We start from the raw sequence: 27,994 nt of genomic DNA on the forward strand, positions 1-27,994 counted from the left end.
GATCCAGTTTACATAACCTACCTCAAAATTAAAGGTGACATTTTTATCATACAGGATGAATATTTCTTATTTCTTTCCAGCATCCAGCAGATAGCTGGATCACTGTGCACCACTGCTCTGATGGACTTGGAGCCTTCCAAAACACCAGCTGTGCAATCCTCCTATCAAACCTTCAGCTCTTGCCTTTATCTTCTTTGCGAGGCACATTTTTTAATCATAAACCTGACCTCACAAATCCGTTTGTAGTGTTGTAACGCGGGGCGTGCTCTCCACATACACCGCTAATCCCTGGATCCTCTGAGTAGGACCATGATTTCCTGGACGGTGTTGCCAGGGGAAAGGTGGTGCCCAGGACCTGTTGGAAATGACAGCTGAGGAAAGCGGATTGAAGCGAAGGCATCACAATAACATTAAAGACAGAAGATAGCGAAGAGTCCCTCGCGTCAGCGTGTAACGGGTGTGTGTCCGTTTGGGATATTTGGCAGCTTTAGCCTGACAGCTAATCATTTCACTGTGAACCGCGACTCGTAAGCTAACGACACCCACTCTCGCTGAGTGTGTGTGCATGTGGGTGCATGCATCTGTATGGGTTATGTGTGTGTGTATACATTTCAGTGTGGATGTGTGTGTGTGTATGACGCTGCGCTTGGATTCACTGTCCCCATCTGTCACGTTAGCTAGCATGCTAATTTGATGAGCTAATATTGGCTAATAAAAGAAATTAGCCGACTCTGGGCGAGGCACCGCACCGACATTATCACTGCGAGTCAGACCCTGAGCTTATACGATAGTACACACTGATTGCAATCTCTTCTAAGCAGAACAGCGTTATTTGCTGCCTTTAAAGAATCGCTTAAGAAGCCTGCGTTGACTTTTAGACAGCAGTGTAGCTAATTTTCTCGGCTATTAGCTTTGCAGCTAGAAGTGGGGGGGCTGGCTCGCTAATTGACCCAGTTTGGTGGGGCAAGGGCCAAGATATCATTCCGCTCGACTGAGCTTTGTTTACATTACAACTTTTAGGCTTCTTACTTTCAGAGCACGTTATTTAATGCAATTATTCAAGCCTATTAAAGGACAGCAGTATTTTTAACAGCACATCATTGACGTAATGCATTCCCAAATACGCTAAACCCTTTAAAAACTCCTGTCCCGCAATTAGTCCGGCCACCTGAGGCACCATGTAGTACATTTAACTTCACAGACTCATTCCTTTGCTCATGGTCGTGTTTACAACCAAATTACAAGTCTGTAATGTCATTAAAAAAGTAATAGCTCAGGTTTTATTAAACGGTATGTATGTTTTTGAGTTTTACTTGCTGTAGATACATTGACTCTCCTTTAAGGAAGTGAACACTTGTACTCTGGGGGTGTTTCTACAGTGTCTCCAAGAGGTCAGGGTTATCATATTTAACCAAAACTAACGTGAAAAACACGTTTTAGTTAAAGAAAATAAAAACAAAAACTAGACTTTTGTTAAAACTAACTGAAATGATTTTGGGAACCTACGAAAGATACGAAAAAAATATGTAGAGGTGATATCGTTAGTTTTAGTACTTTTAGTAAATGTGTTATTGTATCTTTCTTCATGAGGCTTTGGTTGGTCATGTTTATTGCAACTTTGGATGGCTACAAGACTGCGAGTCTACTGCTTTCAAAAGGTTGCGTGTTCATAATGTAACACCGGCTCTGATTTTCCTAAATCTTGTCTCTAGCAAAAATTCTTGCAACAGTGTCAATGGCTGAAAATGCTAAAAAATAATAGCTATGTAAATAGCTAAATGTAATGGTCACTGAAACCTTGAATGCTAAGTTTACCAACTTGCCGAAAGAGCTTGTTGTTAATTGTATTAAAGTAATTTCATGACATTTAAAGTGAATGAAGCTGGATTGAAACATGATAGGTGTTGGTAAAAAAGAATTATTGGTGCTCATATGATTAAAAAAAGGCTGGAATTTCCACTTTTAGCAGTTTTGGTCAAAACATCAGTGTCACCTTTTCAGCTGTTATGATGCATTGGCGGTTGTTCCTTAATGTCATATGTTTCTCTGTGAAAGTGCCTCTCAGAGTCTCATGATTCACACAAGGCTGGTGAAAACAAGGCGGATATTATATGGGTGAAAACATGACTGCAACACTAAAACTGTCTGAGCACAGGCTCTGGTGTCAGGCACATCCTGTAAACAGATAGCCCTGTGGTTTGTTCTAGTGTGCTAAATGGTAAAGTTTAAAACAAATAGTTATTACTGGCACTGTGAGTGTATAATTCGTCCCTCAGGGGAGCTGTTTCCACTGCTTTAGTCATCACAGTAGGGTTATTGTGGTTTTCCAACATTTGAGCACAGAGGTTAAAAATAATGACAACAGTTTCACTTTCTCTGTCCTCATTTAACAGGGTTGTAGAGATGGAGTCCCTGATGAGCGCGGTGACTCCACGCTCCCCAGCACCCGCCAAGAAACTTTCTGAGGTGGACTTCCGCTCAGGGGCAACCCTGGAGCAGCTGTCGGCACAGGTATCTGAACTGGTACTGCTGGAGCAGGGGGAGTTTGGAGACCAGACCGCCTTAGAGGTCCACACTGCCAAGGACTTCATCTTCAACATGCTAGGTAGAGAGGTTCATTTCTAATACACACTTCCTTTCCGATTCCCTTCCTGTCGTGACTGTTACAGGAACCTTGCAGAGATATGACACAAATGCACATATCTAATTAGCCAATAGCACGGCAGCAAGTCAATGCATTTTGACTTAAGACACTATCAAGATGACCTGCTTGAGTTTGGCCTCCTTTAGCATTAATCTAGTGCACAGCTGGTACAATCTCATCCTACCTGAGTATTGTTCCTGACCATGTCCATCTGCACCCATGTTCTAATGGCTCCTTCCAGTAGGAAAACATAACATGTCACAAAGCTCTAATCAGTTCAAACTGGTTTCTTAAAGACCATTTATGTGCAGCACATATTTCTAACAGCATAACTTTTTGGATGGTAATCATTCATTTCCTGTAGCTGCAATCAATTGGGACTGGGTGGAAAAGGTTTCCCACAGATTTATATTGTATGTGCATGCAAATGTATGCGTGTGTATGATTTCTATTTCTGTAGCGATCATCTTTGCCGAGTAACTCTATTTAAAAACAAATAACAGAGCAGTGTCATTAGGTGTATCTTCAGTGAGTCTCACATCCTGTGTTGGGCTCCAGCTCCGCTTCTTGTTCATTAGTAGCCGTTAATTATCCACAAAAGGAGAAAACTTGGAACAGTGGGGCACCTTTCCCAGGAGTGGCTGACCTACCAAAAGTAGTTCAAGAACGCACTGACTGATTCGCTGCCAGTTATCACAAATGCTTAATTGCAGTTCTTGCTGCCAAATGTGGCAGGAAGGGGGCAAATACGCTTTCTTCTAAGGTTTCAGCCTCGCCTCGGTCGGCACACCACTCTCACGAAGCCTGCTTACAGTGCACGTCTTTTCATGTAATGCCCACTGTTTTTGTTAAATGCACCTTTATGGTCAAGCAAGCATGCATGCATTTATTTACCCAGGGCTGTGCGACCTATGTGAGCAATGAGGAGTCTTTTTTAGCAACGCCCTGCTGTCGTCACCTGGACTCTGCCCAGCACAATCACACCATGCTGTGCTGGCTTAACATGCAGTGATCTGTGCTGGCATGCTTAATGTGAAATAATGATTAGAGTCATCAGCTTCATCCTGCTGTGCATGTGCTGATTTGCCTGTCCCTGTAGATTTAGTGCATCACAAGGCTCTTCAAGTACAATGAAAAAGTGACGAGTGAAAAGCGGTTTGGATTTGTGTCGAACTACTCGTCAGACTTTAGTACAGCGAGGTCATTTCTTTTTGACAGTTTTTGTTCGTAGTGAAATATAATTGAGGCAAAAAGAGTTCCCATTTAAGTGTGAGAGGATTCTCTTTCGTTTCGTGGCTCATGTTGGGAGCCAGCATGCAGGAAAATAATGAACAGCGTAGACCAGGTACAGTATGTTTAATTTAATCCTTCCGTATGCACTGAAGCTCCAGTGGGTCATTAAGAAGTCTGAAATTAAAATCAAGAAAAGTACATTCCCCAGAAATCTGTTGCGGTGTGTTTAAGACTGCGGGAATAAAATCAAATCTTTTTTAAACAATAAAGCAGCCTCTCACGTGTGTAAAGGTATTTCTTGTTGCTTAGTTTTCATCTGAAGATTGAAAACGAGCACTAAAGTTTGGTTTTCTCTATAGAAGCTGGTCAGAACAGCAAGTTGGCGGCGGCAGAGCCGATCTCACAGACCCAGATCCAGCATTTGTAAACACGTGCTGGTCGTAGCACTTAGCACAAACATTCGCTATGTCGATGTTTGTTTCTTGACATGGAAGTGAAAACGAGAGACACGGCAGAGAGTTTCTCTCTCTCTCTCTCTCTCTCTCAGCATGTAATGAAAGCAAAGCACTGTGGATGAGCTAGAACGCAGCGAATCAGGGTCGACCTCGTTCATGTTCACTTGTGAATGAGTTAGCCTTTATCACAAGGAGACAGATAATGTCACGCAGTCGCATTCATGTAGCATTTTTCCCATCCTACTGACCGGTCAAAGCTCTTTAGACTCTAAATCACATTTTAACCATGTGTTTATAAACTGCTTTATGCTCTGCAGTTCAAACATTCAAACATCTGCCTCATTGATGGCTGATTTAGAATCACCAGTAAACCTAACAAGCACGTCTTTGGACTGTGGGAGGAAGCCCGAGTACCCAAACCCACACAGGCACAGGGACAATGTGCAGACTCCACATGCTATCATAGTTCTCCTCAACCTGTCAGGTTGTTTTATTATGTGTAAACAGTCAAGAGTAGGTCTGCACAATAAATCGAAAACTTATTGTCATCGCAATATCAGCCTGCGCGATGGGCCCATCGCAAAAGACGACGTAAACTGCGATAATTGGGTACCTTAAAATGTTTACACACGTGCTTTAAAGAATTTACCAATCAAAGAAACCCCTTTACACATTTGACCAGTCGAATAGAGCCCTTCAAGGCATTAACCAATCAAATGGATTAGAGGCCCGCCTCCTACGCAGGTGGGGAGCGAACAACGCTGCAGCAACGAGTCAGAGTTGTAAAGGCTGAGGGCGAGACGCGTGACGAGAACGCTACTGAACTCGTGCCTAAAAAAAAAAAATAGTACCTCACTTATTTGGAGGTACTTTGGATTTGATAAAGACGACGTTCTCCAAACACAGGTGCTCTGCAAAACTTGCCGAACACTCGTGGCAACCACCAGAGGAAACACGACTAATCTCCACCATCATCTTCAAATACAACCACAGAGAACTGTTTGAAGAGTTCCAGAAAGACAGGGCTAGCCAAACAAAGGTTGCTAATGTTAAGACAAAGCGCGCAGCAGTCCAACAGCCGTCTCTGTATCCGAGTTTTTCAAGTGGAACAACTTATGAGAAAACGTCGAAGCGGTACAAAGAAATAACAGAGGCCATTACACATTTTTTGACAAAGACATGATGCCTATAAATACAGTTAGCAGAGAGGGCTTCACCAGTCTGATACATAAAGTGGACCAGAGATACCGCATCCCCTCACGAAACTACTTTTCCCATGTCGCCATTCCACAAATGTACGAAACATGCCGCAGGACCGTCATGTTTGAACTGAGCCAAGCTGAAAACTACGCAAGCACTACAGTGAAGTTTCCTCTCCAGTTTTGACTTACATCATAACTGCTTGGTGAGTGGTAAAATGATGAACAACTGCACTGAGATAATTTGCAGTATAATCTAAGTTATGTTTATTTAAAACTAATTCTAGAGACCGGGAAGGATGTCTTTCAGAATTTTCTTATGTGGGCAATGTTTCAATGTTAAAGTGCACTTTGTTGTTACACTGCTAATACAGCAGCTTTCATTAAATAAAACTGTGCAGTAAAACGGAAATTATGTATTTGTTTTTTTTTTTTTTTTTGCTATTTATTTTATCGCAAGTCATATCGTTATTGCAGTATTGATCACAGTTATCGCACATCACAGGTTTTCCTAATATCGTGCAGCCCTAGTCAAGAGTAACAATAGGTGTAGAAGCCACACTTAGAATTGCACAGGGTAAGCTGGGAGCCGGCACATGTTCCTTACTTAATCCAGATAACTCACCCCAAAGTCCTCTTGTAGAAAACAATGCGAGGTTTATTAATCCACTTTCTTCTTTACAAAACAAATCCAGTGCTCAGACTTACTCAGAAGTTTGCATAAAGTCCAAACTGATCAGGAAACCATAATGCTTCACTCTCCAGCTCACACACAAAGTGTTCGGTGCTGCTGTGTGTTGCAGTAGCCCTGCAAGGGCACACGTGTAATTCTACATGTATTCCAAATACTGTACATGAAGCTGACATCGCACAGGAGACCATAACAGAATGTAGTATGGCATCAGTGTGACGCTACAAAGTCAGTTATCCAGAGAGTCACAAATCAAAGTGACCTCTTTGAATTCTTTCTTGCGTGTGACCAACGACACAGTGTTAACTGAGATGATTGTATCTGCTTAGTTTTTCTGGAAACGCTCGAGTAAGAATTATCGTTGGTCTTATTAATTAATTAATTAGTGATTAGAGTTAATTGGATTTAAAAATATTTAGTGCGTAGTTTGATCGCACACATGGCGGGCTGGCTTTGTTAAGACTTGATGCTAAGATTGTGTTTATTAGTAACAAGCGGAGTGTGTTTGTTTGTCCAATAGGTGGCACTCTCCTCCCTCCCTGCTGTCTCCTGTCAGCCAGCCCCTCTTTCTTGAAATGAGGCGTGTTTGGCCAGAAAGTTTCAGGTCGTTTTTTTTAATATATACACACTTCTTTCTCCCGTGTGTATTTTTATTACCAAGTTTTACATTGCTGTAGATCCTCTTGTCAGTGCACAGAGATGTCTGGATCACCCAGAATTGCTATTCCTGTCAAATCAGTACTGTAGCATTGCTTGACAGACAGCTTCTCTAAGTTTCAAGGCTTCTCCTCCTCTAAGCTGAAATAGCTTCATCAAACGGGCTGCTTCCCCCGGGGAGAAATCACACAAATCAAGATGGAACTTGGCTTTTTTTTTTTTTATCGTATCATTGTGTCACCAAGTGCAGCAGATATTCCTGTTTCTGTGTAAAAGTTGTTTTTTTTTTTCTTTCTAGCCTTTTCTTTTGCTCACTTCTCATTTTTCATGACTGTGTTGCAAAGCCCTCTGCTTTCCTCTTTGCTCTATCTTGGTTGAGAAGCTCTCTCTCTAACGCTCTTATTTTTTTTCTTGGTTTTTGAGGCATCTTTTGCCTGCATAATCACCAATGGTTTGCTAGCATTTTCATAGCCTGTGCCTCACCCCCTGCTGTGACAGCTCCAACTGCGTATGGAAAGGGGAAAGGAAAAAAACAGAAAAAGTTTGGCACTTTCCACTGAGGAAGACAGTTTGCGTTCTAGGAATATAAAGTTAAGTATGCGGCGGTAGCCACGTTAGCAGCTTCTGTGCCTCTCGAGGCGCTGCGGAGGAGGAGAAGCAGCAGCGAAAAGCAAATATCTTGATGGAGGGGCCTTGTTAAAGCATGCCGGCCTGCTGTTGGAGGGGCTGCAAAGGTGCTGGCGTGTCGATGCCGTACACTAGTGGCTTCGCTTCAGCTTTTTTTTGCCAGCCTTTTCTAAAGTTTGAGCTGCAAAGGGATCCCTGCTGGGATTTGCACACTGTCAGAGAAAAGGAAGGAGAAAAGAGATTAAACTCTTATGCACGCGCACGCACCCGGTGTACCCAGCGATTTCCCCTCACAGCGTGACAGATTCAAGAAGAGGCCCTTATTTACCCAGCATCTGAGTAAACACTGTGGTTTTGCCTTCAGGCTACAGTGGCGGGGGGGCTACTGTGGATGTCTTTTGAAAAACAAAAGTGTGATGAGGGCAGAAATAGATCCACGCTGCCGGCGGAGCAGACGATCCGGTGTGGGCCCAGACGTACCCTTAACCCAGCATCACAGATCTTAAAGTTTGTTAGCGAGTTTAGTTCAGAGTTCATCTTCCCCCTCCTGATGTCGGGGAGAGGGAATTACTTTTGATCCAAGTTAAAAAAGTCAGCATCGGCCCAGATTCTGACATTTTTATCCGAAAAGTTCTCAGTTGTAGGTTGAAATGTTGAAGAATTACACTGTGTATGAATGTTTGAAGAAAAAACAGTTTTAACAAACTGTATATATTAAAAAACAAAAGTCAAATGAGAACTTTTCTTCCTCGTACTTGACATTAGTGGTGAGTCGATCACTGGGAGGGATATTCGGCATTTTTCAGATTTGGACAGAGGAGTTTTTGTAGCACCTGGGTTGGTGTTTGGTGCTGGCATGAGCTGTTTGTTTGGTGGAAATGTGTGAAGCAGCATCTGTACAAATTATTCTGGATAGAAGCATATGTTAAAATGTATGTTTATTGACTCAGTCATTGTGGTTTGTTGCAGTTATGCATGTCATTCTCTTGGTCATAACTGGATTCGGTATCAGTTCTAAAAACGTAGCAGTAAATTCTGAGTATACATCAGATCTCCGCCTTTCCTTAGTTACAGTGACCTCCGTTCTCGCCTATGTCAGCTGCTTTGCTGCTATTTTTCACACTTAGACCTCTTGACTGTGTGCCCATTTGAGTGATAAGTGGGGGTGGTTAGACTGAGAAGTGCCATCAGCACCTTAGTTGCTTTTGTCCAAGTCAGAAGAAGGATGAGTGAAAAGGTCACCTTGAGCTGTGAACTTATTAGTGAACATCTGAGTGATTTTTACCAGCGATATCACTATAATCTCATTTCATGAAGTTATCGTGGTTCTGTGAATGTTGCAGGCGCTGGCCTTTAGCACTGAAACATACAGTCTATAAATATATTTGCCCCTATTTTATTTTTAGGTGTTTTGGTGATTGTCTATTGTAATATCCCAAAGCTCTTGAAGGCACATTTATATAACTTGTTTTGTTGTGCCAACAGTCCAAAAACTCAAATATATTCCATTAATTATTAACTGAACCGTCTGTTCATATTTGAGAAGCTGGAACGAGTGACATTTTCAGTGTTTCAGCTGGAAAACATGGACTGTAAATGAAAGATGGATGTGGCCCCTGTGACGTCTCCCAGTTTGTGTTTTTGGCCTCAGAGTTAGTCTTTTAGGTGTGGCCGTGCTGGTTTTCAGGAGCAGGAAGTTACCATATTTAGACGAGAGGTTAAAGTTAGCAGCTAATGCTAGCAAATGTGATTAGCAAGATTCATCCATAATTTTAATTGGTGCACTGCAAAGACAGATGTACTCACATTACTCAGAGTATGATTGTGATAGTCCTGACTATACCGTAAAATATTATTTATTGCACCCTTAACGATGCATGTGGACGATTTGACGAGCGGTTCCTCTAACGAGGGAAATCATCCTTCTACACCAAAGATGTAAACATGTTAAGTTCACGGGGGCTGACTGTTTTGGATCCAACCTCATGTGGCCACTAGAGGAACTTAAGTTTTGGCTGACTGCTGTTTTCTTTTTTAGCCCTGGAGGTTGTTGCTTGTTTAGAAAATAAAATAAATGGATTAATTTTCCATCAGTTGACTAATCTTTTTTTATTATTATTCAATAATATGTAATGTAAGTTTGAAAACGGTGCTCGAACACTGTCATTCATTACATTTGTATGAAGATCTTAAAGCAGCTTGAAGCAGCCTTGCTCTTTAATATCCAAACATGGCCTCGTGCATTCAGCTAGTGAAGCTGTAGTAACACAGGAATGAAATGAATCAAACATAATCTTTGCTATTTGTGAAGAGCACATAGCAAATTGGCAAAGCCATTTAATTATGCAAGGATTGTGCACAAAATGCAGAGACTTGCATATTTTCTTAGCTTGTATAGCTTATTTTCCACAGTTGGGCAGCAGCAGTATCCAAACACTGAGAAGCCAGTCAGCGCAGAACATGTTATTCTCCTTCAACGCTTTAATATAGTGCATTTATCCAGCACTGAATTTGTCCCCTCAACCTTTGCAGCAGTTTCATACACACTCACATGTTGCGACGCATATTTCATTTTTGTGAGGGGCGGGAGGAAAAAAATCCCTTTTGGTTTAATTTGAACCGTCAAAACAGCAGCGGCATCCCTGTGGGAAAGCAGCTCGCTGTGGTCCAAGCCGTGTCTGGCCGGTCTCCCGCTCTCGCCCGTGAACGCTGGTGGGCTTCTGCGTGACTGATTCGCAGCTGGGTGCTGTGACTTCTCTGCCTCAGATGCTCCGGGTCCAGCTGTAGTTTTTATCGCTGGCTTGGGCTGGTGGCTCCACGTGGTCTCCTCTCTCTCATCAATTCTCAGTTAATGCCATTTTGTATTTAAGAGCCCATCTTCATTCGTTCTTGGCAGGTACGCAAGAATCACGGCGCTGCAGACAGAAAAGATGAATGAAATATTTGTGCTGGATTAGTTAGGCTTGGTTTCTGTTCACTTTCCGTCAGCTCAGGCTCACCAGTGCCAGGCAGCACAGATGAACAGCATCTTGCCTGCCATAAGCGATAGTCATTGTTGAAACCTTTTTTTGGCACCTTGTAGCTTCAAATCTAAACGATCAGAAAGCTGGCGTGTCAGTGAAAATGACTGCGAAACACTAAATTGTTGCAACCGTCTGCATCCTGTGACTGAACATAGCCACAGACGTCATTCATTGTAATTGAACTTGTTGTATTTATCATGTTAAATAAGAAATATTCTGACACTGGGTGACAGTATCTGCTCATTTTAATAACTGTGGTTGACACTCTCATTTTTGCTCCTTCATAATCACACTCGGAAGTATTCCCGAGGGTAAGAAAAGGGAATAATTTGGGCAGTAGCTGTCAACCGATAACAGTCAAAGGAGGAGGGTGCAACTACGTGAGGCGCTGGATTCACAGCTCACTCGCAGGCTCTCCAAAGTTTTTCACGAGAAAATCACCTCTTCGTTACAAACAATTAAACCCTCACCATTCATATTTTCTCCTAATTTGACTAATTTAATTTCTGCCTTCATTAAGTGTCTCAAACGAGCTCCCGTCTATACTTCAAAAGAAGACATTTGAACATTTCCAAACACAGAGCGTCGCGATGGACGGAGTGACTGAGCCTTCATATAAAATTCAGCAAGTGTGACATTAACTGATACACTGAACTCGTTCATGTGTAACTGCTCAAAACCCGAGCGAGGACCGAAGGAGACCTGGGGGGAAAAAGACCTGAATATATTATTGTGGGACTGATGTTGAATATAATCCAAGGAGGCAGTGGAGCTTGTGCTGGGTTTGTTTTACGTGTTAATAGGCTCTAGAGTTTGTCACTGATGCTGAGGTGTGCAGTTATTGGATGTGTCAGTTTATGGAGCTCTTTTGCTCCCTGACTGCTTACATTTCTGAATATAGGATGCAAATGTAGTTGGATTGGGTTATTATTATTATTATTATTAGCATAGGTAAACATGCTCTGTGTGCACTGTTTATATCCAGCACCTGAGCACATTGTGATGTAAATTGTGCAATTTGTGAACGTAATCCGACCTCAATCCATACCAGGTGTACGTTGGAAGTTTGAGCTAAGGAGCGTCCCGGAGCCACGTACACGTATTACCGTCGTCCCTCGTTTATCGCGGGAGTTCTAAAAATAACCCGCGATTGGTGAAATCCACGAAGTAGCCAGCTTTATTTTTTACAGTTATAAGTGTTTTAAGGCTATAAAACCCCTCACTACACACGTTATACACTTTTCTCAGACAGACATCAATATTTTCACACTTTTCTCTCTTTTTTAAACACTCACACAAGTTCGAACGTTCATAGAAAAATAAGTCCAGTATAGAATAAAACCAAAGATCAAACCGTGTTTTAGGTCCAGAACATGGGAATAGAGCAGCTGCCGGAGAATTCAACATTAATGAATCAAGTTGTAAAGTTGTCAAGGAAGTAGAGGAAGCAAGAAGAGATGAGTTGAGTAAAGTTTGACTTATCTGACTGTTTTGTTTTTTTTTGCTTAATGCACCTTATAATCCGAAAAATACGGTAACTTCTACCTTCCTTTAGCATGTCCAGAAGTCCAACTTTTTGTGTGATGGTTAGCATCTTCCTCTGCCTTTTGGGTGCTACTGCAGGTGCCTTTGACGGTGCAAAACATTTCGTCGACATTGTTGTGTTTGTTGGAGACAAAAAATTACAAACATACAGTACAGCACTTCAGAGTCAGACTGCTAGTGATCAAAGATTTATGTAAATTGACAAGCTGAATGCAATCTGTACTGTACAGGAGACGGGACGGAGGAGATTGATTGACAATGGTCTACAGCCAACCAAAAGCATGCAAAATTGCGCAAAAAAAGTCTGCAAAACAGCGAAGCTGCGCAAGGTGAACGCCCTTATGGCAAGGGACCACTGTATTAGAATCCGACAAGACACTATAGATGTGTAAATGTCTGTACAGGCTAGCAGCTAGCTGAGAAATTAATGTAAAGTCTGCATGTTCTCCATGTTCTTCTTCCTATATTTACATTTATTGCTCCCACCTCAGGCACGTCTGTGGTTTGTAGTGATGCATTTTGGTTCACTTGGTGTTCATTTGGATTTTTCTCTGTTCAAAGAAACCAAATCATGGAGAAAAACTACAAGACTTAGCTAATGCTAACCTACCTCCCAATGCTGTTAATATTATAAAAGCTGCCGTGTAAACAGGAGAGAGGTTGTAGCTGGCTTCATGTTCAGTGCAGCTATACTCGGCGCAGTGAAGAAGCTACAAAAAGGTTGCGTAAAGCGGCACACTTCCACCTGCTGGCATACAATGTTAAATAATGCCCCACAACAAAAATCATAGCATGGAAGTTTACACCTGTTATGGGTTATAATATTCTCCATTCCATTGTTTAAGCTGTCTGTGGCTAACACACATGGATTGGCAAATTCATCCAGACTCTCAGAACTGATTTGGTAACTTAGCTGATTATTTTAGTTATTTTATTGGCTCATTTTATAAACTAACCACTGCCAGACTTGTTCAGGGTACCTAACGTACAAGTAGGTAACATTATCTCAATGGTAGTTGCTGCTAACAAATTCATTTTTTATTTAACAGTCACTCGTGTAACGACTGACTTGTCTAAAACAGCAATAATCAACATGCGGGCAGTTAGCCAGTTAGCTGTAATTTAGCTAGAACCCTATATCTGATACATGATAGCGCACTGTCTTCTGCATAGAGCTCAGCCCTGATCTGTGAGGTGCTGAATGCTGATTACAGTTCGCTTAACTGCCGTGGGTATCATTAATTAGTAACAATGGCTCTCTGGATGTTACACAGGGCTCCTTTGTGACACTGAATTGATGACCGAGGAGAATTTGAGCCACCTCTTTTGGCCCGTTTTATTGAAATACATCATCTTTATGTGGCTTCTCAAACAAATGAGCCTCACTGCTTCTCTAAAATGTAAAAGTAAAACTGCAGCCTGGCTTTTTCCCCCTCGGCGATAATTGCCTGTCATTTAGTGGGACATCATATCACAAAGTAACTGGCATCAAAGCAGCAATGTGGAGCTGGAACACACTGACAGCTTCTTGCATCCCCTCTCTCTGCAGGTGGTTTCAGACACACCATGTCTGCCGTCACTCTCAGCCCTGTTTCTTGCTCCTATTAATCACATTTTATGTCTCTCTCTCTCTCTCTCTCTCTCTCTCACACACACACACACACACACACACACACACACACACACACACACACACACACACACACACACACACACACACTAAACACCTGGCTCAGTGATGTGAGACATCCCCTCCAATCAGATTAAATTGGAACTTCTCAATTCCTCTCCTTCTGAAAGCCCTATTTTGGAGCTAATCTCCTGACTCGATATGAATTCATAAACAGCGCGGCGTCAGAATGGCTCACCTTTCAGCGGCGGGGTTGTCTCGGATTAATCCGGCTATTAGCGTGCGAGGTGAGGCTGCGAGAAGCAGCAGTTGAAAAGCACAGATAACATCCAGGTTGAGACTATATTAGTCAGGAGTCATTTGTAACGGACTGAATTGCTCCTTGCGGGATGTGGCTGCTTTTAAAATGATTTTCATGGCGCGCTCTGCAGCAGTATTAGAATTTTATTGTCTGGAATAACAGAGAGGTCACGCAGAGGTGGATTCTCAGAAAAAAAACATCACTTTCTGAGACAAATGACATCCCCTCCCACTACTGCACAAAGATGGCCTGAAATAAGAACTTGGATGTACCTCATTAGTTAATCTCCCAGAAGCATTCACAGTTGAAATTGGCTGGTTTGATGTGAATACAGTGATTAAAAAAGCTAATGGTGTAATTACATGTTTATGTCATGGTTTAACGTACTAGCAATCAGTAATGGTTTAAGTGTCAGCGTTCCTTAGGGCTGTATCCACGTGTACAATAGTGCTGGAAACAGGAAGTCCTTAAATGAGGAATGTCACAAATGAAATGTTCTTGCAGATAAATAAGCGTTAAAAATAAATGTGTGAGGATGGTATTATTAGCATTACCTACATCTCAGTTGTTAGTGCAGTCAGGTTCATGTAGGAATCCTCGGTTTATTTAGAGGAATCACATTTTCCAGAGAGATTTGCAGAGCTATGGGTGGGTGTATGAATCTGCAGAGGTGTGTGGCAGAGTATTTGCGCTCTGCTATGAGAGAGGATGTCGTTCCCATGTTGCCTGCGCTCTGCTTCAGGGAGGCTCTCTCAGCAGCGTCCCTTTGTACTGTAGCTTTGTTCTGACACCTGAATGCACCATTGTGTAATGCAGAGAAGAGTATTTCTCTTAAAGACGTGTCTGAATGTGTCTTCACTCTCTAACGCTGTACACTTTGAAAACTTTGGCTTGAACTTTGCTTCATTTCAAATCAAGATATCTCATATTTTAATTGGTCTGTTTAGCATGTAAGTCCACAGTGCACTGATGCAATTCGATCAATTTGCACTCGTATTACGTGCTGATGTGTTCAGTTGTTGACAAAGACAGATGACAATGACAGAATGGAGTCGTAGTATAAATAAATAGCTATTGATTTTGAAATCCTAGTAAATTAGTTTGTGTGTTTAAAAAAGAATAAAATGAAATAGTCGTGATATTTATTCTACTTTTTAGGCAGGAACCTGATTGAAAGTGGTACCCTGCCCTGCTGAATGTATTGTTAAAGTAAGCACATCTGTATGTAAATGCATTTGAATCTCCAAGTTTAAATCATGTTTCACCTAAGCCTCTTTTATCATGATCAAAAGTGGACCTCTGCTTTTTCACGCTAGTTTTATTTTCTTTCATTCAGTTTCGTTTGGGCCCACGTCCCTCTAGAACAGGGGCGGGGAACTCTAGGCCTCAAGGGCCGGTGTCCTGCAGGTTTTAGAGATCACCCTGGGTGATTAGTTAATTACCAGGCCTCTGGAGAACTTCAAGACATGTCGAGGAGGTAATTTAGCCATATAAATCAGCTGTGTTGGATCAAGGACGCATCTAAAACATGCAGGACACCGGCCCTTGAGGCCTGGAGTTCCCCACCCCTTGTCTAGAAGCTGCCACTTGGCAGCCATCCTGAAATGCCTCCAGACACTCCTTTGGGCTTATTTTGAAGTATTCTTTTAAATGTAACTTTAGTGCTCACAAAAGCAAATACTATAATTGTATGTAGTAACACTGGTCAAATGTAAAACCCTCTAAAAGTGTGCTAATGGAAACACTGGGGAAAACAGTGGTTGGAGACTGAGGTTGAAGTGGTTGCTTCTAAGATGGGGACCTGTCTGCAACCACTCACAGCACACTTCAAAAGGGGCTTTGGTGCATGAGATGACCATAAGAGGGAGCCAGTCTGCAATCAGTGCTCAGTTAGATGGGGGCAAGTTGACAGTTACATGCTAATAACATCAGTCAGACAGGTTGGACATGTGGGGAAGCTAACTGCTATCAAATAGTCATTTCACAGACCTAGAATTGAGTCTAGAGTAGAAATAGCTCTTAACGGAAAAATTTTCCTTTAATAGAAATCTGCATTCAAAGACATTTCTTACAGGATTAGGGTTAATCCGACGCTGTGAAACCAGCCGAGACTGTCTCCATTTCAGTTCTGTTCTCAACCGTGTGTGCTCGCCTATAGACTCACACATCACAGTGTGTTGTGCGAGTCACGTGTGCCCGCATGTTTACTGGCAGATGCCCAGCGAAGCAGCGTGCGACTGTCGATTTGAGAGTTTGGTATTAAAAAGTCGACTGTGTTCTTTGGAACAACCTCAAACTCCCCACATCCAGCGTGGAGACTGAAGAGTCCTCACTAATTGATGCAGTTTCTCCTCTGTGCTCTGGTCTCTAAGCGAAGCTGGAGAGATAAGATGCTTTTTATTCTTTTTTTTTCATCACTCTTTTCCTCCTCCTCGCCTATTTGACCCATTTTATCAGTGGCAGATAAAACCAAACAAATCAGAGGAGCTGGAGCTTCAAACTTTTTGCCCTTTGGCTGGCGTCTCTGACACTGTCTTTTCTATTTCTTCTTCACTTTGATCTGCCCATTTACCATTTCTACCCTTTCCCCCTGTCTCTTTCTGTCTTTTCAGGTTTGAAGTTCTGATAATCAGTTGGTCACACTGTGCCCACTGTTATAACTGCCTGGCTAATATTGTGTCAGCCCCTCTTTTGATGCCAAAACATCCCCGACCCGTTAAGGCAAGGGTGGGGGAACTCCAGGACTCAAGGGCCAATGCCCTGCAGGTTTCAGAGATCACCCTGGGTCAACACACCTGAATCGAGTGATTAGGCCTCAGACCTCTGGAGAACTTCAAGACATGTTGAGGAGGTAATTTAGCCGTTTAAATTAGCCCTATTGGATCAAGGACACATGTAAAACCTGCAGGACACCGACCCTTGTGGACGTTCCCCCACCCCTACGTTAAGGCATGGGCTCCTCTAGACCCCTGAAGGTTTGCTGTCCTACCTGACACCAAGATGTTAGCAACAGATCCTTTAAGTCCTGTCTAAGTCTTGAGGTGGGACCTCTTTGGATCAGACAGGTTTTTCCAGCTCATCCCAAACATGCTCAATTGGATTGAGATCTGGGAAATTTGGAGGCCAAATCAACACCTCAAAATAATTGTTGTGCTTCTTAAAGCACTCTTAAACCGTTTTTGCTTTATGGTAGAGCACATTATCATATTAAAAGAGGTCACAGCCATCATTGAATACCGTTGCCATGAAAAGGTTACATGGTCTTCAACCATGTACGTACGTGATGTGTGTCAAAGTAGCATCCACACGGATGGCAGGACCCAAAGTTTCAGAGTTCTCACTAATGTTACGCCTGATCGGTGCATGTCAGTTGATGATGTGTTTTGCACTGTAGCGAGCACCATGGACCAATGCTTGACCCCCGTATGGTATCATCAGTTGGCTACAACAATATGAGGTTTCTGTTAGCAGGATGTTTGCTGAAAATCCACTGTTACAGGTTAAGTGCTGGAAAACTCCTCTGTCAAGATGGCTGATAAACAGACTAGATTACTGAATTACCTGTTTAAAACTAGTAACACTATCACCTTTAGGAAGGCTGAGGGCGGCTGGAGATGCAGAGGACTTTGAGTGTTTTACATAAAGTCCAACAGGAGCATCTGTCTTAGGAGTGAGCGGCACTTGTCTAGTCGGAGAACGAATGGAGCTCGTAGAGTTAGATGGGCCGATTCTGCTGAGAAATGTGAAGATCTAAAGACGAGCTGTCACGTACTTCCTGCTTTCCTTCTTCTCATCGACAGCTCACCCTGTGGTGCTTTCTTTTTCCCCCCTCCTACTTCTCAAAGCAAATCACCAGAGAGATCCTCATCAGCAGTTTTGACTTTGACTCACACGCTAGTCCCATGTTCATTTTTCCTCCAGTTTCCAGCCAGTTTTGTTAATACTTTATAGTTAATCTAACTCTTTGGCCTTTTTCATGTAAAGTAGCACACAGCATGTGGTGGTGATGCTGCTGCTGCATTGGTTCTCATCAGCTGTTCCTGCTGTTTCTATATTTATTATTTATATGACACGATTCTTTAATTTTTACTAGGAAACCAGCCAGATAAACCACATTAAATTTAACAGGTTACATCACTGGAAGACCTAAGAAAGGCTTTCTTTATACCACTTTGTGTTAGCGAATTATTAGCTTCATCGTTTGGCTGATATGGTGGCCGTGAGACGTCAAACAGATAGTTTTTTTTTTTTTTTTTTAAAGCAAAAACCACAACGGAGGTCGCGTAAAACACAATCACAAAAAAAGCTAAAACAATGGAAGTGTTTCTGGGGACACGATAATGTAGTAAGTATTTTTGTAGTCTTTTATTCAACTTCTAATGTGCTTTTTTTGTGCTTTTTTTTCTCATTGCTGCTGTTTTTTTTCCCCAGTCCATTTGACCTCTCGGGGGCACCGTAGGCTTATCTCTAGGGCTCCACCATATCATGGCGCCTGTGATAATAATACATTTTTATGTATGCATTTGCATTCACTTGTCCACACAACAACTAGACGAGCCCAGGCATGTCTTAAACTGAGAGCTGCGTGGCAGTCTCCAATAATTTGGTAAAAAGGGCACTATTTCAACAACCTCTACCAAAGCGCTGCACTTCATAAAATATGCAGGAAAACTGTTTCTGCTTAGGGTGGAAATAACACACTTAGGCAGAAATGCATCATATATAATAGCAGATCATGATGTGTGTAAACAAATTACTCCACCAAGCGTCGCTGGAGTACTCACTCGTTATGATGGGAAGATCAAACTGTAGATGGAAATTCCTGGTGCGGTTACGTGGTCGAAAAGCCAGGTTTTAAGTAGCTGCTCAAAAAGCTAAGTATACAAGATCCACAATAGAAAATATTTTTAAATTTCAGAATATGTTGTAGGTGCGTTGGAAGAAAAATTCCCCAAAAGGCAATTAAGTGAAACTCCCACAAACTGTCTTGCTTCCTGGTAATAAATTTAGGCCATTATATTCTAATCAGGTACCTGATGAAGGTAAAAAGGACAGAAGTGTTGTAATTTTTTAATAAATGTATTAGCGACAGTGTGTGGGAGTTTCATTTAATTGTTTTGGGGGAGTTTTATTATGTGACAATATTGTGTAGATGGTACAAAAGTTACATTGTTAAGTTACTTTCACTATTGTTGTTAAAGTGTTGCTGATTCTATTCTCACATTAGACTCCTGTTCTGTCTGTCTGTGGATGAAGCTGATTGGAAAATGAGTCGATGTTTTTGCTTTATCAGTTTGAAATACTTTATGGATTAAGCACAATTTCTCTTTGTGTATAAATTATATTCTATAATTGTCCAATAATATTGTAGTTTTCAGAGGGAAAGCTGGTAAACTTAGCAGACTGTCACTGGCTAATATTGTAACTGCAGCTGTCCAACTTTTCTGATATGACATCTGTCCTGTGTCTTTGGGTCTCTGCTTGTACCAGCACCGGTCATATACCTGTGATAATGCGTAGAGTAATCTAGATATTTGCCTTGCACACAGGTACACGCACATGCGCACACATGGCTCTACGTGAAAACATCACATACCACTGAGGTTTTGTACCCATGTAACAGGATGAGAGGATCACATTAGGAGCTTTGCGCCCCCACCCATGGCCTGCTGGCTTGGTCTGATGCCCCCGTTGCAGCTATCTCCAGCTGCTTTACTGCCCTGTGGGGATAAACACTCTCAGGTTCAACCTCTAACAATCTCTTCCCTGCAAAGTGTTTTTGAAATATTTGTGCTTTACCTTTGACCTATAGTAGCTAGCAGGGAGCTTCACACCAGTGCAGTTTTGGCTGTATGATCAAGGCTTTCTCAGTTGCACTTTACAGCTGACAAAACATAATTTAGTTGACTCCAGCACTGCAGCTCCCAGGGGCCTGGAGCCTGTAACATATACAGCACAGCTAAGTAGCCATAAAGGGATTTGAGGGCTCGAGTTTCTCTCGTATAAACTGTCCAAATAACAGTGAGGAATTCTTTTTATCACTCCTGATGCAGCCAGGACTAAAATACAATGAGGATATAATGAGATGATCATCTGATTACTGATATTTATCACCCCACCTTCATCTTATATATGCACTTAGCTAACAAAACTATAAAACATTTATCCTTTTTTCTTTAGCTCGTTACCTGGAGATGTGTAAAAGGATCTTTGTTTGTGTCTGTTTATTCTTCATGTTTGTGTAGCATATGTGGGGCTGGGATTGAGATTTTTCAGTCCTACATGTAAGAACTGAATTGTTCATTAGGGTCTAGTGCAGTGCTCATGCAGGACTCTTTGACAAACTCACACATCTGTGAGCATCTACAAGTGTAATGAAATCTGACAGAGAACAAGGAAAAGAAGAGCAGGACCTATTTAATTAGCTTCTCTTCCTCTTGCTCAATAATTCTAGGCTTAGTTCAGAAAGTGGACCAGCGCCTCCCGGTGGCCAACGAGTACCTGCTGCTCTCTGGCGGGGCCCGTGAGGGCGTCTTGGACCTCAACCCCGAGGATCTTGGGGACTATGCCAAAGGGGCCGACTTTGACCTGGACTTCACCCTGTTGGTGCCCGCCCTTAAGCTTCACGACCGCAACCAGCCAGTCACTCTGGACATGAGACACTCCCCGCCCTGCCACTCGTGGCTCAGCCTTCGCCTCTGTGACTCCAGCATCCTGTCCCGCTGGAGCATCTGCTGCCAGGAGGAGAATGGGCATCCCACTGAGGAAGAGGAGGAGGAGGAGGAGGAGGAGGAAATGGGTGAGTTGCAAAAAAAAAAAAGATAATCAGAGATGAAACTGGGATGGAGAATTTCCTAGACGGAGAGGAGGACTGTGTGTGAGCTGACTGAATCGAAGTCGTGTCTCTCATAACTTGATGCACGGTGTTGTGATACAATTTTAAATAAACTGAGCGACGTTTACGAGTGTAACACCTTTTTTACTCACGTCTCAGCCTCTCTCATCCTTTAGGTCACAGTTTACACTGTATAGCACAGAGGAAATAAAGGGGAAACACGTAAACAGTGGAAGATCAATTAAATCTATTTAATGAAGTTTACAGCCTTGAGGCCTGCTCCCAATGATGTTGCGACTTATGCACGTCCTGCGGGAGCAGTTTCAGCGGCTGCAGTAGTTTTTAATTTGCCCGCGATTTTTATGTGACAAATGACGCGTTCAGTGGGAACGGGCCATTAGCGTGCCCGGAGTATTTGTCTGAAATTGGCTTCCGTCGGGACCCTGAAACTTTGGCGCCGTAAATATGTGATGTATTGAGTGTCCTACTTTTTTAGTGTGTATAAACAGCCCCACAAGATTACTGTAGCAGGCTGCAGCGTCTCGAGTAAAGTGAACAAGAAGTACAGAAAACGATAACAACGGTCTTCCAGGTCTTGTGGGGTTCTGGCTAAGCACGTGAAGTGATGAATGTGAGATCTTCGGGCTCTGTGACTGCACGCTGTGAGATAAATGTATAGAAGCAGTGACTCATCCTGCCTCACTCCATCCCTTCCCCGCTCAGGTAAAGGCTCCATCCCCTCCCTGGGCTCCCCTCAGTCTCTGGATGGATGCTACTTCTCTCCCGCCCTGGTGACGGACTGGTTCTGGGGGGTCGTGAGCGAGGCTGTAGAGGAGCTGAGGCGCAGCCCCCAAAGAGGCATCCCCACCCCAGACCGCCTGGAGAGAAACGGACCCCTCACTACTATTATCCTGCAGGTACAGCTTCGGCTCTTCTTTCGGTGATAAACTGAAGCCCTCTTTACGCCTCAGTCGATAAAGAACATCAGGGCTGTTTAACTTTGCAGCTGTGAGAAAATTGCTCCTATTCATGGGACGTTTATGTGGAGTGAAATCATTATTGCAGAGGATTGTAGTCAAATGTTAAAATCATTTTTTTTCGCGCCCTGTTTGTAATTCAGCACCGAGTGTGTGACATTTAATATTCCTCCACACTCTCCTTCCTGCAGGCAGGCTCGAGCCGGGTGCTGTACGACCTTCTGCCGGTGGTGTCGTTTCGAGGCTGGCCCGCTGTGGCCCAAGGCTGGCTGACTGCCAACCACTTCTGGGATGGTAAAATCACAGAGGAGGAGGCCATATCTGGCTTCTATCTGCTGCCCTGCTGCTCCCCGCTGGGTGGTCGGCCCGACAGGGAGTGGAGACTGGCGTTCTCACGCAGCGAGGTGAGGGAGATTGTTACCGTAGTAACAATTTTCTTTGTTTCCAATGTTCTTTTTCATTTATGCTCCATTTTTATTTCACTCTTATTTGCAAAATTGGGTATCATTTTATTGATACTCTTATTGATAATACTCTTCATAATCTTTGTGTGTAACACAAGGATAAAGAAAATGTAGCATTTTTATCACTTAGAGGTATTTTTACTTTTGAAGAATGAGAATTATTTTGCATCCTTTCTGCTCGCTGATTCAGTGCTGGTGATTTTAAGGCAGCTCTTCCACACATGACGACAGGCGAGGCAAAGATGATGTGTTACTTAACCCTGACTTGTTTTGGAGACAGAAAATTGATGCCTCAAAGTAAGTTTCAGAAGTGAAAATATGCTGACTCTTTTTAGAGTCAGCATATTACATTATATGTAATCATAAAGCAGCCTGTGACAATATCTGACAGAAAGAGTCACTGCAAGTCTGTCTATGTAAGTCGCTCTATTGCGGTGTGGACAGGTCAGCGTCTCTCTCTGTGGCTTCAGAGAAGTAAACACTCTGTGGGAAACTTTTGTTGCCAGCTGACGCGTTGAGATCAACTCGAGTAAGGCTGTGTTGCCTTCTGCTAGTTCTCTGTGTGCTCTACTCCATCTCTCACCACGTCTCTAAAACACACACAGCCATATGTGGACATCTGGTACCAGAAAGAAACTATTGAAAGAAGCTAGCACGACCAAACTAGACTGTAGAGGCGATAAATTAGAGAGAAACAAGTGCACATAAATGAGGAATCTAAGTAAAAATCAACAGCAGCTCCCTGCACTCTTTCCTACTAACTGGTCACTCATTGGCTTTTGTTTCTTCTGTTACAGGTTCAGCTGAAGAAGTGCATCCCCTTCCCCATGGCCCAGGCGTTCCAAGCAGCCAAGGCCGTCCTATCTCGTATCCTGGCCCGTCCACGAACAGGCCTCAGCCTCTACCACCTGCGCACCCTTCTCTTCTGGGCCTGTGACCGGCTTCCTGCTGCCTACCTGTCCTGCCCGGACACCGACACACCCGGCCGCCTCCTCCTGGGACTCCTGGATGATCTGGCTCATTGCATCCTGGGTAAAAACTGTCCAAATTACTTCCTGCCCCAATGCAACATGTTGGAGCATCTGACAGACGGCCAGGCACTCCTTGTCGCCAGGAAATTGGCCCACGTGCGCTCGGATCCCAGCGAGCACCTGCGGGCGGCTCTGGACCAAGCCCAGCAGGCGGGCCAGCTGAAGAAGGAGCTGACAGCAAGCACTAACGGCCACAACTCCCCCGGGCATCACTCGGCCAACGGCATCATCTCACCTTCAGAGGACAAGCTGGCGCAGCGGCTCCAGCAGCTGGTCACAGAGAACCCTGGGAAATCCATATCCGTCTTCCTCAACCCCGATGATGTCACCAGGCCACACTTCCGCATCGATGACAAGTTCTACTGACGCAGACACGCTGCAGGGAAGACGTATGGAATTAAGTGTGTTTAGCTAACAAACACACTGAAGAACGCTGTGCACACGCTCCTGTTTGACCATCCTACGGCGATGAAGCCGTGCTGCTCGACTGACTCTTTAAACCAAAAACACTCATTTCTCACTACTGAAAAAAACGAAACAAAAAACGTCCAGTTTACACGACGTTGCATAATGGACATGATGTCACCAAGCTGTTGCCACGGAGATGGCGCTCTCCTAACGAGCTGGCCTTAACAAGACTTATCAGCTGGTGCTGAAGACAAGGGCCGGGCTTTAGTCACGAAAAATAAGTCCAGTGGAGATGAACACAAAGTGTGTGTGTGTGCGTGCGTGTACATGTTCGCCCAAGAGTTTTCATCCATTACTTACACTTCTGAAGTCAGCGGGAGAAAAGCTCCATGTTTGGTGCATTTCTCCCTTTTTTATTCCAGATCAGAGTGGGCGATAGCTGAATCAGAAAGGAAAAACAAGGTGTGACTGATGTAACTGAATGTAATGTTGTAAGGAGAACTGCCGAGTCTTTATAGTCTCTTTTCTCTTTAAGCTATATTTTAGCCCTTTTTTTTTTTTTTGACCCTCATGCCTCAATTTATGACTTTTTTTTCCTCCTCACTTTAAAAAAAATCTTTCTCAGGTATGCACAACCCTGTTTTTGTAGGTCTATGATTATAATGTTTCATGTCAAATACATTTCATGGGGTGATGGAATGTACCAAAGAGCTACGTTTGAGCAGAACAAACACGTTTTAACATGTGTCGACATCGTACTCCACACGGTCAGAATGTTTGTTTGCCTTTTATCCTTTGAAAGTCTCACACCGGCATGTAAAATGGTAAAAGTGACCCTAAAATTATAGTTAAAATGTGTGTAAAAAGTGGATCAAATACAAAGTGCAAAACTTGCAGCAGAACAAGATTATCGGAGCACGGTGACAGTTTGAGAAAGTAATGGTTTCAAAATATGAAATTATAAGTTTGAGTCTAAAATGTTTATGATTTAAAACTCATAAAGCTATATATAATTAGAAGAAACTAGGAGTAGGGAAAAGGGAGCAGGGCCTTTAAAATAAATGTAATAAATGAATGAAAAACATTTAAGTTCTGGTAGGTAATCGGCAAAGAAAGGCAATTTAATTTTTTCCAATACCAATATAAAAGTAAAGCTGACGACTGTCAGTTTTCATGCAGTGATATTACCATGAAACTCCTATAAGTCATATTAGTGCAATGATAATGTTTCAAGTTGATTTAGGGGAGCTATGCAGCTCTTTAGTTGTTTTGCACCTCTAATTTTATTCCTCTGTCACAGTGAAAACTGTTCATGCAAACGATAATGAGAAAGGAGTCAATAGCTAAAGTGTGCCAGACGTTTTATCTCATTAGCGCTCGATTTCTTGCTTACTGACTGACTGTTAGCAAGTTGTTAGAAGCCATTTTTTCCCTCCGCTTTAGTAGAACTGAAGCGCATCAAATGATATCCCACAAAGAAAAACAACACAGTGAGAAGAAAGGAGAAAGAACCTGGGTGAGCTATTGTAACTGACTAGTGCTAGCATGCCTTGGGTGCTTGCTTTTAGCTGTTAGCGTGCTGGCTACAGTAGTACACTGCCTCTTCCAGAGCCACAACAGTTACTTCACTATGGTACTGAAACCAGTATGTACATTATGAACTACTGTTTGATTATAAAAAAGGAAGCTTTTTTTTCTTAAAAACTAAAAGCATCTGTTAACTTTGTTAATTTAAGACAGCTGGCACACAGCTAGCATCTGTAGCATTACCTTTCTCAAGTCAAAAAGAGTAAAATAATGTAAAAAGAATGAGAGGGAGACTGTCAGTCAGCTAAGCTATTGTCAAAGATGTGGCTCAGCTTTGCCATTTCACTTGCTGGTGTGAGAATAAACTAAAATTCAAGCAGTTCAAGAATTTAAGAAATTGCTGGTACTGCTAAGTTATCACTGTAAGTTCTAGATAAATCCATAAAACTTTAAGCTTTTCAGTTTTGACTTTTGAGTGCTATGGTAGGCACTTTAAAAGGGGATTAGGAAAACTGAGAATACAAAAGGTAACTATAAAGCAGCAACTATACTCTGCTTGTTGTGTGATGACATATGGACCCTGTTTCCAGGTCCATTTAGTCAGTTTTGTGCATGACGGCACTCGTCTCGCTGCTGTACTTCTCCATAAAGTACCCCTCTGTACTTTATGGATAAAAAGTACTCACCCCAAAGCATATCTAATTCATTGCCTTTGCTGCTGTGTTGATATTCGCATAACAACACTTCTGTAGTCAGCCAGCCTGACTTCACTAACACTCCTTTTTGTTTAAAGTTATAGCTTTTGTATACTTTATGAACACTTCATCAAGTAGCTAGCTAGCTAGCTAACTTCACTAAACTTTGGACGTCATCTTTTTAATGACCGCCTGGATGCTACACATGATTGTACACAGTTAATTGGAGTTGAATGAATTTGGGCCGTTTTAACCCTCAAAGCTGCCTAAAAGCTGTTTACTTTTGGGAACCGAAGGAGAATTTGGACGCAGAAATAGATAATTCTTTTTTGGCGCTATTGTGTACTACAGCCACCACTAAGTCTACATACTCCAGTACATCTCTTCGTTTTAAACATTGTGTAAGCACATCCATTCACGTACTGTAGGGGAAACACACAGTTTAGTGTCTTTTTTGGAGGCTATTTTTGACTTGACTGCTTCTGGTAATTGTCGCGTCTCCTCCGCTTGACTAGTCTTTTTTTTAATGAGCTTCATGTGCTTGTATATGCGCCGACGTGTGTGTTCACTGAGAGACGAACCTTACAGCAGGGTGCAGACAGACACCCAAATGGTGACTGTGTAATTTCCCCCCTCCGTGGGTGCAGGTGATTTGAAGTTGGCCTTTTAACTTCATCCCACTTCTTCTGGCAACTTGCTGGTCCAAACACACACACACACACAAAGCTCTTTATACTTGGTATCACTCCAGCACACTGTTTACTCTGTTAGCAGACGCTCTCCTGCAGCGCCACTTCGCTGATTTGATTACAAGCCGCTGCAGCAGAAGCGAGAAGCAAATCCAGATCACTTCCACTTACATGGATTTAGAGAGAGTTTGTTTTGCTTAAGTGAATTTGAGACTGCATGGCTAAATTTTGATTCAATTAGTTGACCCGACACTGCAATGCTGCTTTCAGTGTTGGGTACAAAACACAACAAGCACACGAGTGGGTACAAGTCTCCTTAAAAATCAGGGTGGTGGTTGATTTTAAACTACTGGTTAGAATGTTTCAGGTGTCCTGTGTTACACTGTCAGCTATTGTGTACTTACTACTGAATGATTTTTAAAAGTAAATAATAGGTGTGTGTGCGTGTGTGTGTGTGAGCCTGAGGAAAACCAAAGTGTGTTGTCGAGGCTGTACAGAATGTCTCAGCATGGTGTGTATTCAGCTGTTAAGGTGGACTGGGTTTTCAGCACTTTCTCCAAGATGGGCCGGATTATGGCTGCCCAGACAAGATTTGATCACAGCGTTTATTTATTGGAGCGTAGAGATGTGTTAACGGTACGTTCGACGTCCAACTGAGAGTGTTGGAAGTTTAAAACGTGTCACACCTTAACAGGCCTAGTTAGAGATTACTAGACACTGGAAACAATCAATGTTTTTACCTGAATTGTTGAATTGTACACATAAAATCTTTGGGGTATTAGTATTGATTCATAGATATGCAAACAACACCCCCGAATCAAACGGCCTGTGTGTAGATTTATTGTCGATGTAAAAAACGAGGGATTGAGTCACTATCTGCTCTCCAGGAATGAAACACCTGAACACATCACTGTCTTCTCTTTGCTATTCTCTTAATTAAAAGAAAAACTTTTAGTTATTAAAACTTTTGAATGTATCCTCCATATCTTTCTAATTTGTTCCCTACTTGAGATCAGTCACCCTTCACTGTTATCTAAGCAGATGTAGTGTGCTCTATGCTCAGGCACTGAGATAAGCATCTGCAGCGAGTCAGTCCACAGTTTGAGAAATTGAATTTCATATCTCTTATTACTTGAGTTCTTTCTCTATTTTTTTCTTTCTCTCTTTAAAAAGAAAAAGCAAGTTTTCATTTCTCTCTATGCTGACTGATTTGCTTTATTTATTACCGTTTATGTTCTCGGGGTTTATATTGATTGATCTTAAAGCTTTAGCATGAAATAAAACATTACTTTTAAAATGCTACCACGTGCTGTTCTTTGATTATGTGTGCATCATTTTTATAAGGATAAAACAGTGCTTGTGT

General features: G+C 42.5%; 1 protein-coding gene across 1 annotated transcript; it reads left to right on the forward strand.

The window, feature by feature from the left end:
- The first annotated feature begins 228 nt into the window (after positions 1-228).
- Positions 229-27,933, forward strand: tmem102 (transmembrane protein 102). Its single transcript, XM_085267336.1, has 6 exons — positions 229-457; positions 2,394-2,605; positions 20,460-20,804; positions 21,564-21,757; positions 22,009-22,221; positions 23,079-27,933. Exons 2-6 carry the CDS (start codon positions 2,404-2,406, stop codon positions 23,676-23,678), a joined length of 1,554 nt encoding a protein of 517 aa, XP_085123462.1. The 5' UTR covers positions 229-457; positions 2,394-2,403; the 3' UTR covers positions 23,679-27,933.
- Positions 27,934-27,994: the final 61 nt, after the last annotated feature.

The sequence above is a fragment of the Mchenga conophoros genome, linkage group LG3 (genome assembly GCF_057382185.1).
Source record: "Mchenga conophoros isolate Kocher_MC1m ecotype Shallow Benthic linkage group LG3, M_conophoros_male_GT1.1, whole genome shotgun sequence".
Taxonomy (NCBI): Eukaryota; Metazoa; Chordata; class Actinopteri; order Cichliformes; family Cichlidae; genus Mchenga; species Mchenga conophoros.